This window comes from Urocitellus parryii, chromosome 7 (genome assembly GCF_045843805.1).
Source record: "Urocitellus parryii isolate mUroPar1 chromosome 7, mUroPar1.hap1, whole genome shotgun sequence".
Lineage (NCBI taxonomy): Eukaryota > Metazoa > Chordata > Mammalia > Rodentia > Sciuridae > Urocitellus > Urocitellus parryii.
In genome coordinates, this window is record NC_135537.1 from 33,230,461 (window position 1) to 33,249,466 (window position 19,006).

The 19,006-nt window shown below is 36.1% G+C and overlaps 1 protein-coding gene across 37 annotated transcripts in view; it reads right to left on the minus strand.

Annotated features, from left to right (window-relative positions):
• Rims2 (regulating synaptic membrane exocytosis 2) overlaps positions 1 to 19,006 on the minus strand; it is a 586,271-nt gene that overhangs the window by 234,669 nt on the left and 332,596 nt on the right. For all 37 annotated transcript variants that reach the window (XM_077801030.1, XM_077801026.1, XM_077801047.1 and 34 more), the window contains 2 exons: positions 18,079 to 18,250; positions 15,070 to 15,223 (listed from right to left, as the gene is read on the minus strand). In XM_077801030.1, the coding sequence (XP_077657156.1) occupies positions 15,070 to 15,223; positions 18,079 to 18,250 (326 nt within the window). The remainder of the gene's footprint in view (positions 1 to 15,069; positions 15,224 to 18,078; positions 18,251 to 19,006) is intronic.

Consider the following 19,006-nt stretch of genomic DNA (forward strand, 5'->3'; position numbering starts at 1 on the left):
AGCTCTCGCTCTGCGAGCAGCCACTTCACCTGCCCGGTTCCTAACCACGCGGCCACAGCTACCCGGCTCCACAGGTGGCCCCGCGGCGGGTGCAGAAGTCAACTCCTGAAGCCAGCAGCCGCTTTTGCAAGCGGCTGACACCCGAGCGGCTGGGCCCGCCCCGCCCGAACCGGCAGTCCGCCTCCGCCATCAGGGCTCCCCTGGGAGGCCTAGAGCTCGCTCTGCGAGCAGCCGCCTCACCCACCCGATTCCTAACCACGCGGCCGCAGCTACCCGGCTCCACAGGTGGCCCCGAGGCGGGTGCAGAAGTCAAGTCCTGAGGAGGGAAGATGGCGGCAAAGGGAGTGCATCACCTGAGTGCACCGCGTCACTGAGCGGGAGAAAGACGATGTGAATCGCCTGAAGGCTATCATGTTGGGAATTTCCAGTGAAATTGAGGTGCTCCAGAATCTAGTGGACAGATTTCCATCGTGCGTAGTTCGACTGCGGGAGCTCCATTTCTCCGCACGGAGGGTCGCATAGCCTGACAGGCAATCGCCCTGCGGCTGGCGTCTGTGGCACTCGCTGGGGAGCGGCAAGGTGCCGGAGCGGGGGAGCAGCGATACGGATTCGGGGGGCTCCCGCCAGTGGTACATTGGCAGCACGGAGTGCTGAGTTCCGGCTTTGAGTCAGAGGAGAGAAGCTGGCCAGTTTGGTTCCAGACACCGGTCGGACCACGGAGGAGGACAGCAGCTGCCATTTCGGAGAGATGATGTAATCATCCCCATGTTCTACTGATCTCAGCTCATTCAGCTACGGAACAGGTGATTTCAGGCTGGTATTTGCCTGCGTCTAGCAGACAGATTTCTTGCTCAGGCTCGGGACTGGGGATCTGGTGGAGAATACTCCTAGAGGCTCGTACCTGGCAAGGCGTGCACCGGGCACTGAGCAGCTGGATTCTGGTTCCCGGGGCGAACCTGGCCCAGGTCTGAGGAAACTGTGGAGACTGCCAGTGGAGGCCAGCTCCAAGTGCAGCATGCTCTGAGCTTGGGGAGACTGGGTTCTGACTCCCGGAACAGTTTTGGCCTGGGGGCTGGGGAACCCGTGGGGGTCGCTCGCTGGAGCCAGCTCCCAGCGGACAGTGTATCGGGATCCGAGAGGCGGGGTTCTGGCTACTGAAGCTGCTTCGGCCCAAGGCTAGGGAACCAGCGGTGACTGCTTCTCAGTCAGGCTCCTGCTGGGTGCTGTGGGGCAGAGTGGAGCTTCCTCCTGCGCCCAGAGCAGGCCAAGTGACCCACCGGCGTGGTATCATGACACACCAAACGCAGCTGGGGCTGAAGAGAGTAGCCGCCCACGCCTAGAATAGGACCAGCGACCCCGCTGTGCGGTAGCCAAGTAACCTCATTTGGAGTAGGGGCTGTGCAGAGATGCCATCTGAGCAAGCAGGGCAGGCAGACCTGCGGCCCACTGGAAAGACAGGCCAGGTAGCTTGCCAGCGTGGTGGACACGTAACACGGAGGCAGTCGCGTCACAATGGTTGGAGTGGGGGTGGAGCAGGGTCGCCACCCGGGTCCGGAGGGGGCTCAGCGACCCGTTGGAGAGGTAGTCAGATACCCCCGTTGGGAGTGGGGGCTGTGCAGAACTGTGACCCACCGGCCTAGAGCCCTGCCAGCGCGGTAGACACGTCACACCAATTGGAGTGGGGAACCAGCAGAGCCGCCACTCACATCCAGATCAGGACCAACGACCCCAGGGCGTGGTAGTTACGTTACCACAATTGGAGTGGGGGCAGAGCAGAGCCGCCACCCGTGCCCGCAGGGGGGGCAGACCTGCGACCAATCAGCGGGGTAGACAGATCACCCTAATTAGAGGAGGAGCACAGCCACTACCCGCCCTGCAAGGGAGACTTCCCAACTATACAAGAGCAATATAAATAAATAGGGAGTCAATTTCAAAAACACAAGAGTTGCACCAAGCAGAAAGAAACGTGAGCAGTATGAAAAGACAAGGAAAGAAAGGACCACAAGCAATGCAGGTCAACTCAACTTTAGAAGAGGTAATAGCTGCAACAGATGGAATGTCAGATAAAGAGTTGAGGATGTACATGCTTCAGATGATCTGGAGTCTCAAGGAAGACATGAGACAGCAAAATCAGACAATGAAAGATCACATTAACAAACAAATCCAGGAAGTAAAAGATCAATTTCACAGGGAGATAGAGGTAATAAAAAACAAACAAATAGAAATCCTAGAAATGCAGGAAACAACAAACCAACTTAAAAACTCAATTGAGAATACTACCAGCAGAGTAGATCACTTAGAAGAGAGAACATCAGACAATGAAGACAAAGTATTTCAACTGGAAAAGAACATAGACAGCTCAGCAAGTCTGCTAAGAAACCATGAGCAGAACATCCAAGAATTATGGGACAATATCAAAAGACCAAATTTAAGAGTCACTGGGATACAGGAAGGCACAGAGCTCCATACCAAAGGAATAAACAGTCTATTCAGTGAAACAATACGAGAAAACTTCCCAGACTTGAAGAATGAGACAGAATCCCAAATCCTAGAAGCCTACAGGACGCCAAATGTGCAAAATCATAAGAGATCCACACCTAGACACATTATAATGAAGATGTCCAACATACAGAATAAGGAGAGAATTTTAAAAGCTGCAAGAGAAAGAAAGCAGATTACATTTAGGGGTAAACCAATCAGGATAACAGCTGATCTCTCAACACAGACTCTGAAAGCTAGAAGACCCTGGAATAACATACTTCAAACTCTGAAAGAAAATGGGTTCCAACCAAGAATCGTGTATCCGGCGAAATTAAGCTTCAGGATAGAAGATGAAATTAAAACCTTCCACGATAAACAAAAGTTAAAAGAATTCGCAGCTAGAAAACCATCTCTTCAAAAAATCCTTGGCAAAACATTACAGGAAGAGGAAATGGAAAATAACATTGAAAACCAACAATGGGAGGTAGGACAGTAAAGGGGGGAAAGTAGTCAAAGAGGATAACAAATCAGGTTTAGTAACATCAATAAACAAATACTGCTAGAAGAACAAACCATATCTCAATAATAACCCTAAATGTTAATGGCTTAAACTCACCAATCAAGAGACACAGGCTAGAAGAATGGATCACAAAACAAGACCCAACAATATGCTGCCTACAGGAGACGCATCTGATAGGAAAAGATATTCATAGACTGAAGGTGAAAGGTTGGGAAAAATCATACCACTCATATGGACTGCGGAAACAAGCAGGAGTGGCCATACTCATATCTAATAAAATAGATTTCAAGCCAAAGTTAATCAAAAGGGATAAAGAAGGACACTTCATACTGCTCAAGGGAACCATACACCAACAAGACATAACAATCATAAATATATATGCCCCAAATAATGGTGCAGCTGTGTTCATCAAGCAAACTCTTCTCAAGTTCAAGAGTCTAATAGACCACCATACAATAATCATGGGAGACTTCAACACACCTCTCTCACTACTGGACAGATCTTCCAAACAAAAGTTAAATAAGGAAACTATAGAACTCAATAACACAATTAACAACCTTGACCTAATTGACATATATAGACTATACCACCCCACATCAAGTAGTTACACTTTTTTCTCAGCAGCACATGGAACCTTCTCAGAAATAGACCATATATTATGTCCCAGGGCAACTCTTAGACAATATAAAGGGGTAGAGATAATACCATGCATCTTATCTGATCACAATGGAATGAAACTGAAAATCAATGATAAAACAAGGAAGGAAAAATCAAGCATCACTTGGAGAATGAACAATAGGTTGCTGAATGATCAATGGGTTTTAGAAGACATCAAGGAGGAAATTAAAAACGTCCTAGAGTTAAATGAAAACACAGACACAACATATCGGAATCTATGGGACACATTGAAAGCAGTTTCTAAGAGGAAAATTCATTGCTTAGAGTTCATTCCTCAAAAAAAGAAAAAACGAACAAACAAATGATCTCATACTTCATCTCAAAATCCTAGAAAAAGAAGAGGAAAACAACAGCAAAAGAAGTAAAAGGCAAGAAATAATTAAAATCAGAGCTGAAATTGATGAAATTGAAACAAAAGAAACAATTGAAAAAATTGACAAAACTAAAAGTTGGTTCTTTGAAAAAATAAATAAAATTGACAGACCCTTAGCCATGCTAACGAAGAGAAGAAGAGAGAGAACCCAAATTACTAGCATACGGGATGAAAAAGGCAATATCACAACAGACACTTCAGAAATACAGAAGATAATCAGAAATTATTTTGAATCCTTATACTCCAATAAAATAGAAGATAGTGAAGGCATCGATAAATTTCTTCAGTCATATAATCTGCCCAGATTGAGTCAGGAGGATATAGACAACCTAAACAGACCAATAACAATAGAGGAAATAGAAGAAACCATCAAAAGATTACCAACTAAGAAAAGCCCAGGACCGGATGGGTATACAGCAGAGTTTTACAAAAGCTTTAAAGAGGAACGAACACCAATACTTTTCAAGCTATTTCAGGAAATAAAAAAAGAGGGAGAACTTCCAAATTCATTCTACAAGGCCAACATCACCCTGATTCCCAAACCAGACAAAGACACTTCAAAGAAAGAAAAGTACAGACCAATATCTCTAATGAACCTTGACGCAAAAATCCTCAATAAAATTCTGGCGAATCGGATTCAAATACATATCAAAAAAATTATACACCATGATCAAGTAGGATTCATCCCTGGGATGCACGGCTGGTTCAATATATGAAATCAATAAATGTTATTCACCACATCAATAGACTTAAAAATAAGAACCATATGATCACCTGGATAGATGCAGAAAAAGCAATCCACAAAGTACAGCATCCCTTTATGTTCAAAACTCTAGAAAAATTAGGGATAACAGGATCATACCTCAACATTGTAAAAGCAATCTATGATAAGCCACAGGCCAGCATCATTCTGAATGGAGAAAAATTGAAGGCATTCCCTCTAAGATCTGGTACAAGACAGGGATGCCCTCTCTCACCACTTCTGTTCAACATAGTCCTTGAAACACTGGCCAGAGCAATTAGGCAGACGAAAGAAATTAAAGGCATAAAAATAGATAAAGAAGAACTTAAATTATCACTATTTGCAGATGATATGATCCTATACCTAGCAGACCCAAAAGGGTCTACAAAGAAGCTATTAGAGCTAATAAATGAATTCAGCAAAGTGGCAGGATATAAGATCAACACGCATAAATCAAAGGCATTCCTGTATATCAGCGACAAATCCTCTGAAACGGAAATGAGGACAACTACTCCATTCACAATATCCCCCCAAAAATAAAATACTTGGGAATCAACCTAACAAAAGAGGTGAAAGATTTATACAATGAAAATTACAGAACCCTAAAGGAAGATATAGAAGAAGACCTTAGAAGATGGAAAAATATACCCTGCTCATGGATAGGCAGAACTAACATCATCAAAATGGCAATATTACCAAAAGTTCTCTATAAGTTCAATGCAATGCCAATCAAAATCCCAACAGCATATCTTGTAGAAATAGATAAAAGAATCATGAAATTCATATGGAATAATAAAAGACCCAGAATAGCAAAAACAATGCTAAGCAGGAAGTGTGAATCAGGTGGTATAGCGATACCAGACTTCAAACTATACTACAGAGCAATAGTAACAAAAACAGCATGGTACTGGTACCAAAACAGGCGGGTGGACCAATGGTACAGAATAGAGGACACAGTAACCAATCCACAAAACTACAACTATCTTATATTTGATAAAGGGGCTAAAAGCATGCAATGGAGGAAGGATAGCATCTTCAACAAATGGTGCTGGGAAAACTGGAAATCCATTTGCATCAAAATGAATCTGAATCCCTATCTCTCGCCATGCACAAAAGTTAACTCAAAATGGATCAAGGAGCTTGATATTAAATCAGAGACACGGCATCTGATAGAAGAAAAAGTTGGTTATGATCTACATGCTGTGGGATAGGGCTCCAAATTCCTCAATAGGACACCCATAGTGCAAGAGTTAACAACTAGAATCAACAAATGGGACTTACTCAAACTAAAAAGTTTTTTCTCAGCAAAAGAAACAATAAGAGAGATAAACAGGGAGCCTACATCCTGGGAACAAATCTTTACTCCACACACTTCAGATAGAGCCCTAATAACCAGAATATACAAAGAACTCAAAAAATTAGACAATAAGATAACAAATAACCCAATCAATAAATGGGCCAAGGACCTGAACAGACACTTCTCAGAGGAGGACATACAATCAATCAATAAATACATGAAAAAATGCTCACCATCGCTAGCAGTCAGAGAAATGCAAATCAAAACTACCCTAAGATACCATCTCACTCCAGTAAGATTGGCAGCCATTAGGAAGTCAAACAACAATAAGTGCTGGAGAGGATGCAGGGAAAAGGGCACTCTTGTTCATTGCTGGTGGGACTGCAAATTGGTGCAGCCAATTTGGAAAGCAGTACGGAGAATTCTTGGAAAGCTGGGAATGGAACCACCATTTGACCCTGCTATTCCCCTTCTCAGTCTATTCCCTAAAGACCTAACAAGAGCATGCTACAGGGACACTGCTACATCGATGTTCATAGCAGCTCAATTCACGATAGCAAGACTGTGGAATCAGCCTAGATGCCCTTCAATAGATTAATGGATAAAAAAAATGTGGAATTTATACACTATGGAGTATTACTCTGCATTAAAAAATAACAAAATCATAGAATTTGGAGGGAAATGGATGGCATTAGAGCAGATTATGCTAAGTGAAGCTAGTCAATCTTTAAAAAACAAATACCAAATGACTCCTTTGATATAAGGGGAGTAAACAAGGACAGGGTAGGGACGAAGAGCTTGAGAAGAAGATTTACATTAAACAGGGATGAGAGGTGGGAGGGAAAGGGAGTGAGAAGGGAAATCGCATGGAAATGGAAGGCGATCCTCAGGGTTATACAAAATGACATATAAGAGGAAAGGAGGGGTAAGACAAGATAATACAAATGGAAGAAATGATTTACAGTAGAAGGGGTAGAGAGAGAAAAGGGGAGGGGAGGGGAGGGGTGGGGGGATAGTAGAGAATAGGACAGACAGCAGAATACATCAGACACTAGAAAGGCAATATGTCAATCAATGGAAGGGTAACTGATGTGATTCAGCAATCTGTATACGGGGTAAAAGTGGGAGTTCATAACCCACTTGAATCAAACCGTGTAATATGATGTATTAAGAACTATGTAATGTTTTGAACGACCAATAATAAAAAAAAATTTTAAAAAAATGTCATTTTCCTAAAATATTTAGGATGATGACATTTGCAGTCATATTAATTTGCCCACATACTCAAACATGTTAATATAACATGATATAAGTTTCAACAGTTCATGTTTTCACTGTCAGTAAAATTATTTGTATTCTCACAAATTTACTACTTTTCTCATCACAATGTAGTGCATTTCTACTATTTCAAGTCCAGTTTAAATGCTCATCACAGCTTCCATTTCTAAATTACTTCAGCATTCCAAACTTTTAATTTTTATCTCTCCTTCCTACAATATATAAAACTTATAAAAGTCAAAAAACAAGCATGCCATGATCATGCACTGAGGGATATTTATGTTTTATTATCCTTGTATTTTCCCCTCCAACATTTTAAAGGATATAATGAGCTTTGGGCTTCTTTGAATTAAGGAGTCCATGTTTCAGTTACTTTACTCTCCAAACTCCAAATTTATTAAGCAGATTATATGAGGGGAGAATGAGATTATGTTTGAGAGGAAAGAGGAGAGAATGAGATTATTCTAGAGGGATATAAAGAAGGCAACACTGTTAAAGTTCAAAATTTTCCCAGCATTAGCAAGGAGACAATGATCAGAGAATCCTGGAATTAAGATGAATTCCATATTGAGAAACTTTCCAACCAGAGACAAGCAATGGTTAAGATTCAGGTTGCAGTACCAGAGCAGCAGCTCATTGATGTGGCTAGACATTCTGGATATTAATACTGAAGCAGTCAGATTTCACAGAAAGTCCTATTCCTTGACTTGATTTTAAGTAACCGTTCGTCAGGAGCAGTAAATTGAATTATGGCCTTTAACTGTTCTGTGACAGGAGCACACCTGTGCTGGGAACTCTTGGTACAAGGCAACAGTTGAGACAGCCCAGTTGTTATGATAATGCCCTTCTCAAAAGGAGGTTCTGTGTCTACCAGAGCTATCAGTCTTAACCTAAGTTCAGATACAAGCTGCCAGTAGTAGATATGAGGGCAAGCTAATAATTATAATTGGGCCGCTGGTCTTCGATCTTAGTCCTATGTGCTTTGAAGAAACTTTCTCACAGAAAACCCTTTTGATGTTAAAACTTACATAATAAACATGCGAGCTAGCTCTTGGTCATTATATCGCCATCAGGGTGAAATGGTCTCAGCTTTCTCACTATGTGTGTCTGTCTGTCTTTTCTAATCCCCCAATCACCCATCCCTCGGCCAGTTTTCTGAATTAATGGTCATGCAGGTTGCAGTAACCACTGTATACTGGGACTTGTTAGTATGCAATAAGAATTTAAAATTAGTGGACCTTTTTTGATTTTTCCTTTTTATTGGTTTCCAATTCTTTCTATTGAGAAGTGAGAGTAAGTAAAGGAATAATGACAGATATTTGTTAACCTGAAGACAAAGATACCTCAGAATCACATTAAATATAATTATTGAAAAAATAAAGTGCAAAACAAAAATAAAGTGCATTTTACATTCAAGTTTGTAAACAGGAGTATGTCTGCTACCAAAGTATAATATATCAATTACAAAATCAATCACCATAAACATAAAATTTAAATATTAGTTGTTGTAATTGAAACAATGGGGATGTCAAAACAAATCATGGAAGGAGGAAAAAAAGATAAGTTAAAAACAAATAATACTATGCAACATATTAAGTCAAACTTATAAGAACTGCATTAAATGTAGACACATGAATTAACAGTAAGTCTTCTAGGATTAAAAAAAAAAAAAACACCTTTAGGGGCTGCAGGCACAGCTCAGTGGTAAAGTAATTGGTTAGCATGCATGAAGCCCTAGGTTAAATCCTCAACACCATGAAAAGAAAGGAAGGAAGGAGGAAAGGAAACCAACTTTACAACACTTTGAGAAGACCTTTTTTTTTTTTTTGCAATGGGCTTGGGGGATGGGGGGGGGGATAGAGTACTTGGAATTAAACTCAGCAGCATTTCCCACTGAGCTATATACCCAGTCCTTTTTATTTATTTATTTATTTATTTTTTATATTGAGACAGGATCTTACTAAGTTGCATAGGATCTCTCTCATTTGCTCAGGCTGGCTTCAAACTAGCAACTCTCCTGCCTCAGCCTACCAAGTCACTAGGATTGCAGGCATGCACCACCATGCCTGGCCAGAAGAAAAAGGGGAGGGGAGGGGAGGGGAGGGGAGGGGGGATAGTAGAGAATAGGACAGACATCAGAATACATCAGACACTAGAAAGGCAATATGTCAATCAATGGAAGGGAAACTGAAGTGATACAGCAATTTGTATATGGGGTAAAAGGGGGAGTTCATAATCCACGTGAATCAAACCGTGTAATATGATGTATTAAGAACTATGTAATGTTATGAACGACCAATTAAAAAAAAAAAAGAAGTTTAAAAACAAGGAAAACTATTCTATAAAATTTGAAGCCAGAAGATTGCTGTTACCTTGTCAAGGGGAATGATTACTTGAATTTTCTAAGAGGTAGGCTGGTAATGCTAGTAGTTTTCTATTTCTTGATTTGAGTGCTAGTTACATAGTGTTACACTATAAAAATTCACTCAGGGGTGTGTGTGTGTGTGTGTGTGTGTGTGTGTGTGACTTATACATGGTATTGTATGCATGCTATATTTATGAGTAAAAAGTTTACCTTAAAATGTAGTTTGCTTCTAAGGATGGTCACGTAACTCATATTCCAACTAATTCTCCTCCCAGTAATAATTATAAATTGCCTAAAACATTGCAATTTCAAAAAGCTATTTAGATACTAGAAAACAAACAAGTACAGGCAGAAATTAGTGATATGACCCTTGAAATTAAAAAAAAAAAAACTAGCTTTTTCCTGAGGATATTCCCTTTTTTGATTCAGTGGAGAAGATATATGGGTCAAGCAAAAAGCCTCAGTCTTATATAAGGCTGAGGAAATAGAAATAAGAATTCAGAGCTGCTGACACTGAGATGCAAATCCAGGAAGGAAGGACCTACAAGGCTCCCAAATTTTAAAGACCTAAATTAGAACAAAAAGAATCCTCCAACCCTGTCTAAATTGTGATCTGCAGAGGGAAAAACAAAAACAAATACAGCAGGAGAATAAGAGCTACAAGATTTCAGCAACATGCTGATGCAGAGTTTGCAGTTAAATTCTCACTATAATATAGGCGTTTAGAAAACACATTGGACTATTATTAGAAAGTCCATACCTTAGTAATAAGATCCACAAAATAGACTAACATCTATGCTTTAGAACTACAGAAAGACACACAAACAGATTTTTCCTAATGTGTCTTCCACAGGACTCAGGTGATTTTTAAGTAATTTTTCTATCTGCTGAAATTAAATGGAACATTCTTCACTAACCAGAGCCTCTAAAATATATTTAACACGATATCCAGCCTACAATAAAATAATTTTTTAATGAAAAGGGAAAACAAATATAAGTACATCCTCAGATGATTAAGATGTTAGAATTAGGAAACAAAAATTTAAAAATGAGTATTACAAATACATTCATTTATAGCATTTTATATATGCATAAATACATACACATTTACATATATAAACCCATGCATGTTTATATAACTCACATACATATAGGTTTATACAAATATTTGTATCTATATATCTACTTATACACATAGTAAAAGAAGTGAAATTTCAGGAAGGATATTGAAACTTGAAAAAACAAAATAAATATCTTAAAATTAAAAATGAAGTCTCTTTGAAGCCTAGGGAGTAGCTTAATGGGAAAGTGCATGTTGAGCATGCATGAGGCTTTCCCCATCACCAAAACTTTTTAAAACAAAAAAGAGTATTTAATAAGATAATTCATAATTGGATTTCACAAATGCATGGACACAAAAATATCAGTGAACAACTGAGGAATAAGAGGGAGATTAAAAAATAAGCAAAGGCTCAATAACATACAGAATGATGTCAAGAGGCCTTTGTACATTTAACTGAAGTCCCAGAAAGAGACATGAGAATGAGGTAGAAAATTATAAGACATAATGGCTTAAAAGTCCTCTATCAGACAAAATGAAAAATCGTAATTATAAAATCATTTCTCTTTTATCTTCTACCTCTTAACAGCATCATTTTGGATTTATCATAATGATACAATGGTTTCTTTCCATCAATTTTTTTTCTAAAAACTAGTGGACATAAAAATATAATAAAAATGATGCTCTCTACCTTAACAATCAAAGTTGTGATAACATTATATTCTGAGTAAAGAATTCACATTTGAGAAGGCAGATGAATTTGGCTGATAGACAAAGAATGAAGAATGAAATTAAAAGATGGAATATATGTTCATTGTGATGAAAATGGTTAATAACTTTAAATAATAAATTTGTAAATAACTACTGTCATGTTAAAAAACTTTTTCCTCAAGACACTACAATTTTATCTGAATAAGAGTAAATAATATATAACAAGAAAAATTTAAACATCAAAATAATATTCCAAAACAATCTGTGTGAGAAGGAAATGAAGTTTCAGACTAATGAATAAAAAGAAAAGTTATGTTAATATTTGAGATATTTGACCATCTTGAAAAGCAGCTCCACATATTTATTAGTGCAAGTTAATTATCTGAACTCTGAGTCTTGAGTAGAAATTTTCAAAAATGCTTAATCAATCACTGTTTGAAATATGCACTGCTCCAACAATTTTTTAGCAATGACTAATTTCTTTCAGACTCTGTAGGAATGACTCTGTGACCATTTCTATAGATACTTGAATACATGAAATAATATTCTTATTTTGTTATATGCAAGAATACTGATATAACATGAAGCTAGCTAGAGTGTACCAATCTTTTAATATGGAAGATCATTCAATGTTTATAAAAGTTTCCTGGAGTCTTATCGCAAATTCTAAAAATATTTAAATTATCAATAAGATACATAAAAGGATTACTTTTAGAATGATTTTTATTATTTCCTTATATATTAATAAGAATTATAAATTACTAATATTCATGTAAATAATATACTGCTTTAAATCACTTGAATCTATAAATTTAAAATAGAAATTATGAGTGAAAAGAAAGTAATTTCAACATTACCATTTCTTCATTTTAAATTCCAATAAATATTTATGTACATTAAATGAACTCATAATGATATTCATAGTATTGTAGGTTGGATTACAAAACACACTATAATGTAAATGTAGGGAATACATGAATGATTGTAACACCCTCTTTTTTTTGGATTGTAACTTTTCATACATGTTGAATCAAGTATGTTCATGATCATGATCTTTGCCAACATGTAACATACTCATAGATAAATGCAATATTACTCTCTCCATGGGGGAAAAACCCTAAAGGAGGTTCATGTCACCAAAGAAGTTTTAAAATTAAGATATTTAAACTTCAGAAAGGGCAAAGGGGAGAGAGGGAAAAGAACAGGGCAAGGGGGTAGGAATGATGGTGGAATGAGTTAGACATTATTACCCAAAAAAGCTAATCCCAAAAAAACAAATTACCAAATGTTTTCTTTGATATGTTGATGCTAATTCATAATGAGAATGGAGGGTGGAGCATGAGAGTAATGGAGAAACTTTAGATAGGGAAAAGGGGAGGGAGGGTTATGGGAGTAAAAAAGATGGTGGAGTGAGATGAACATCATTACCCTAACTACATGTAAAAGACACAAATGGTGTGAAAATATTTTGTGTACAACCAGTGTCTTGAAAAATCATGCTGTATATGTGCAATATGAAATGAATTGCATTCTGCCATCATGTATAATAAATTAGAATAAATTAAAAAGATATTTATCCATATCCTTACTTGTACCTGCCACTTATGATCAACATATATTTAGCCAAAGATAAAGTTTTTTTACATTTTTTCAATTCTTAAATGTTATTTCCTATTCCTTATTCCTTTTATGTGTATGTACATGTTTTTAAATCTCCTTAGGCCTATACATTGCTTATAAACTGTCAGATGTTAGTTGTAGTAAATGACAATATAATACAATGCATGGAGCCATTATGTTGCCCAGGAGCAAATATAGTACTATTGATCAATAAATAATAAAAAAGTCATTTTAGTAATGGGAAAATATTAAAAGCTGCAAGAATAATTAAATTAATTGCAGGAAAATCCATGACACATACAGTAACCTAGAAAATATCTCATTGTTTCTTACATCCACTATTCCCCAATGACTAGGGAGAAAAAAAAGTAATACTCTCTTTTAAGAGTTTCAGGTATTTACAGTCCTCAAACCTACTCATTATTGCTATCATAAGTGGAGTAGGTGAAAAAAAAAAAAGGGCAGTCCTATAAGAAAGGATAGTGATGGCTAGCATGAGTAGCCTAGAAACTAAAACTATAAGAACTAGTACATAATAGCTTATACTTGTTATGTTCAACCCATTATCCTAAAAGGTGATTTAGAAAGGATGAACTGAAAAGAAGATTGTGGCCAGAAAAAATAAAATTAGTTTCACAAAATCTGTTACATTTTTATAATTATTCCAACCAATGGTGTTATAAGGGAACCTACAAATATGGGTCAATGGTATTTACTGTATGGGGAGGCTGAAAGTGAGTAGGGTAGCGCTATTATTCAATTAATACTATTCAAGTGTATGAGATTACATTTAGTAAAAATAAAACTCCAATCAACAGATTATTTTTAAAGAAGCAAAATATTTCTTTAGGTGTTGCTGTGACTAACTAAATATTCCATAAGACCAATCTTCTGCTCTTAATTCTATACTTATCATTATACACATAATTAGCCCCCCCCATTCACCAGGAAGGTTTAATCCATTATACACAATAGTTAATTGTTATGGTGCCAGGTACCTTGCCATAATTAATAAATGACACAGCATTTGTGCTAATAAATGGACATTTCTGAATTTTAGTTAATGTCAATTGGTCTTTCAGTATTGGACAAAAAATGTTGCTAAATCAGATTCCGTGAAAAGTAAACTACTCCATGATTACTATCCAAATCAGCAATTATCTACCTTATCTTTCAATAATAGATTCATTAGAATCTATTATTGTGAGTGCAAAGAGCCAACAATGTCACTTTTCAATATAGAAAAATTTTATGAGGTTATGTTAAACTTCTCTGGACTGATGCAATTATATTAGTCAGACTATATATAATCCAAGGTAAAATCTAAACACTAATAATCATAACAAGAACAATGACAATAATATCAATTTATGTTCTTGAAATTAATTCATTCTTCTAACCACCTGGTAAGGTAGGTATTATTATTTCCATTTATAAATGAGGAAGCTGAGGCATAGAGAGATCATCTGCCTCAAGTTATTCAACTCAAAAGTTTAAGAATCAAAATTTAAACTCAGCCTGAAATTAAAGTTCATAATTTCAAACAGTATGCTATACTTGCTACCGATAATAGGCATAAAATACTTGAGACAATGAAAGTGAAAATCACTAATTTGAGTATCTACAGCTACACAAACAAACTCTACTTTATTAGCTATATCATTCCTATATTTAAGATTCTAAGAATAAGGATTTAAACATAACTATGCTTATTTAGTCCACAGCATCCAAAATAGAACGATTAAGCCCTTAAATATTGTGATGAGTAAAAGCTATAGGTATAACCTTATGTTAGTGTCTCAAATAATTGAAAAGCTTTAATAGTAGCTATGAAAACACTAACAGATACTTCTTAATACCCATAACTAGAACTTTAAATTCAGTCAGAAATATGCTCAAGATTAGAAAAAGTCAATGAAAGTACACATTTTGCTGAAAACTTACTTTGCAACCTCCGAGTTGGGCTCTCTCCATGGAGTTGTCTTCGTGGCATATAGGGAGAAGGGTGGGGAAGTGGCAATGAAGAGACATCATGGGTCTGAAGTTTGTACCAATGTGGTTCATCATCTAATAATGCTGTTTCTAATTCAATTAAAATCTAAAAATCCAAGAGACAAAGGACTATTATAATATGCCAATAGTAAGGAAATTCTCCTAAGTGGTCTTTTAACTTTTATAATAATTATAATAGTAATACTGTTAAATCAAAACCAAAATCATTTATATGGCATTTTCCAGTAAATAGATGGAAATGGAGAATATCATGCTAAGTGGAATAATCCAGGCTGAGAACATAAAGGGTCAAATGTTCTCTCATATGTGAAACTAAAACAAAACAAAGAAGCAGGGATCAGATATCATAAAGATAGAGGGAAGATCAGTGGATATCAAGAAAGAGAGAAGAGGAACAAGAAAGGAAAAGTAACGCAGAATAAATTTGACAAAATTAAGTTATGTGCACAAAAAATATGCCACAGGGAATTTCACCTATAATAGTGTGAATAGCACCAATCAAGGTTGGAAAAAATGGAGGATCAGTAGAGTGAAGGTAGGAAGGACAGGGTGACAGGAACAGTGACTACAATGGAGTGGGTCATACCATGCATGTATGATTTTGTCATGATGAACTCAGCTACTATGTATAATTATAATGAAAGTAAGTAAGTAAATAACAAGGTAATATAGATGTTTCAAAATTATCAATATATTTTGATAATAACTAAGATAATTCTTTCTAACTTCTTAGTGATTTAATAGTTTTAAATATCTAAAATATTTATTTCATAGACCCTTCACTACCCAAATGCTAGAGGCTATTAAAATTGCCACTACATAAATAATACATTTTACTTTTAAAATGTCTGCAATAATAATGTATGCACACATTATTTTCTAATTTAAAAAGCTTTCTTTTTATCGTCACTAGTATAATCTCACTAGAATTCATAAATGAGGAGAGAAAAATAAATTTCAAGCACCTGTGTATTAAGAACCATGCTTTATTTTATATATCTTAATTGTCAGAAAAAAATCTACAATTTGATCTTACAGACCAGAATACCAAGACCTAAGAAAGATTAAAAGAACTTGTCTAAGATCACACCAGCCCATAAGAGAAAAAGGCAAAATGCATTCATTTGTCTTACTCAAAACTCTGTGTACACTGTACCATCAAGCTAAGGATTAAAGTAACACTAAACATCACACTATACCTCATAAAAAAAGTACAATTATCACCTGTCAATTGAGAAAAAAACAGAAAAGGAAAAAAAGCAAGGAGCTTTTAATGTAAACCATATTATATGAATGTTTTTTTTAAATTGCAAAAGAAATCAGAATGTAGATATAAATTACTCTTTTACAGTGTTACATAATTTTGAGTGTTTGCACTTGTGTTAGTGAGACCTGCAACATAAAAATAAATTGCTGTACTATTTAGCTACAAGAATAAAGAGCAAAATGAGCAAGTTATTATTTCATGCTGTCCAAATTTTCCCTAATTATTTTTAGAATTGCATGCAGTATGTTCCAAATGTTTACACGCAGAGACACAAACAACATATTTATTTAATCCTCATATAAACCTTAGATTGCCCAGTTTGCAGTATTATTTCCACTTGGATAAAGAGAAAAAAATTGAAGCACAGCTAGGTTAAATAACTTGCTCAAGGATGCAAGGCCAGGAAGTGGCAGTGCCAAGTATGTAGACCTAGGCAGCTCGCTTCAGAATTTCTGCTCAGAACTGTATTACCCTTCTTCCCAAATTGGTTTACTTTGGTTTCTTAGCTAACAACATTCATTTCTATATTTCTGTTCACTATTGTTTTTCCCATGAGATTACCAATTAATTTACTCAGAAAAAACAAACACTGGAAAAGGCTGGAAAGTAGATAACTTAGCATGCTAATAGCTGGAGAACTGCTTCTTATGATGCTCCTCTCTAATATATTTATCACCTTACAATTAAACATATTTTTTCAAGTACAAAGACAATTGAGCCAGGCTTTTTTTGAAAGTTATCATTGGTTCCCATTATCCCAGGATAAATCAAAATTTAATATATTATATTAAATGACATGATCTGGTTTTAGTTTAACACACAAGTCTCATTTCTAACCATGTTTCCTTCCAATCTCAATGTGGTTGCCCCAAATTCCCTCAGCCTTGATGTCTTGTTATTCCCTTGCAGGAATTTCACTTCTCTTGATTTTGCCACATTCCAGTTCTCATGGAACCTTCCTTTGACACTTCTGAAGTGTCACACTACTGAATTATGTATTCCTTTTGTAGTTTCCCTCTTACAGCAGTTGGCGAGCTATATTATAATTGTCATTCACTTGTCTGAATCCCCAGTGCACTGTAAATTGCCTAATATGAAGTAACATGCCTTATTCATCTTTGAAATCTCAGACCTTAACACAGTGTCTTCTACATTAAAAAGTAATCCATGAATGAATGATTGAACTACTTACTAGTGGTATAGTTGGTTCAATAATAAGATATACATGATAATATAAAGCAAAGCACTTTGTGAAATAGAAACATTCTATCATTCAACTGAGATCTCTGTAGTAAGAATAAGCAGTAAAAACTATCACATAATATTTATTTATTTATGTACATATTTATTTTTGAAATGGGGACTCAGTATGTTGCTCTGATTAGCCTTGAACTCCTATGCACAAGTTGATCCTCCTGCCTTAGCTTCCCTAGTAGCTGGGAGTATAGTTGTGCACCATCACCAGCATGCTAAGCTTTAATAAAAAATAATTTAGAGCCATTGTTTTCTATGCTATCATTTTATTTTAAAGTAGTAAGTAGCACAATTTATTCTATTAAATTAAAAAATTATGCTTACTTATTCATGTTTGAAATATAAAAATTTACTCATAGTCATTAAAGAAAGCATTTAGAATAACATAAATAATGTGAACTTTAAATAATTTCAGGTACCTCTCCTAAAAATTCACTTTCTTCCTCTCTAACTCGAGCTTGATCCCAAAGGGTAATTTCCAGCATTCGTTCTCGAAATTCTCTTCGATGAACTGGAGAATAAATGAATGTTTGGTTCCATTTGGGTTCCAATGTTTTCTTAACCGTTTTTGTTCTTCTCTTGTTTTTATCACTATGAAAGAAAAGAATATATAAACTTATATAAAACCCTGTTCACCCTAAGATTTATTAATTTAAAATTTCTCAGGGGAGAAGTGAAATTCTATCACAAATTTGTCATACTGCAAATATTATTATCTTTAAAACATTTTTAAAATTTATAAGATGTATTATTATGCCATACTTAAAAGTATGACAATAATATCGGGAATTCAATTTTTTCCAAAGCCCAACAATTGAAAATATAATCTCTCAAAGTGTAAATAAGATAAATAAATAAAAATAATGTAAATAATGGATAATCTTAACTCTAAATTTTTTTAACTTATTGCTCTATTGGAAACCTTCAAAATGGTAATTGACCAGTAAAATTATACATAGTATTCATTTAAACTACTGACATATAATTGTATAAAAATAAGAGTAAATTGCAATGTACATATCATATCCAGATAGTTCAGTTAATAAGCAATTTATATGCATTTTATAAAGTTACTTCCTTATATACAAGAAATACCATTTGCTTGTTCAACATACCATGTCTTCTAAAATATTGAAAATTGTTTCTATGTAAACTAGCTACAATATATAGGCTGGATACAAGAGGATCATCTGGACAGATGGGACTTACAACTCAAAACAGTTTCATACTTATTTTGATGTCATATTTTTATCATGTTTTAAACAGCACATCACTATTTGCATGTATATTTAAAAATATACACATGCTGTACCATATTATATCATGGTACTGTGTGTGTGTGTATAT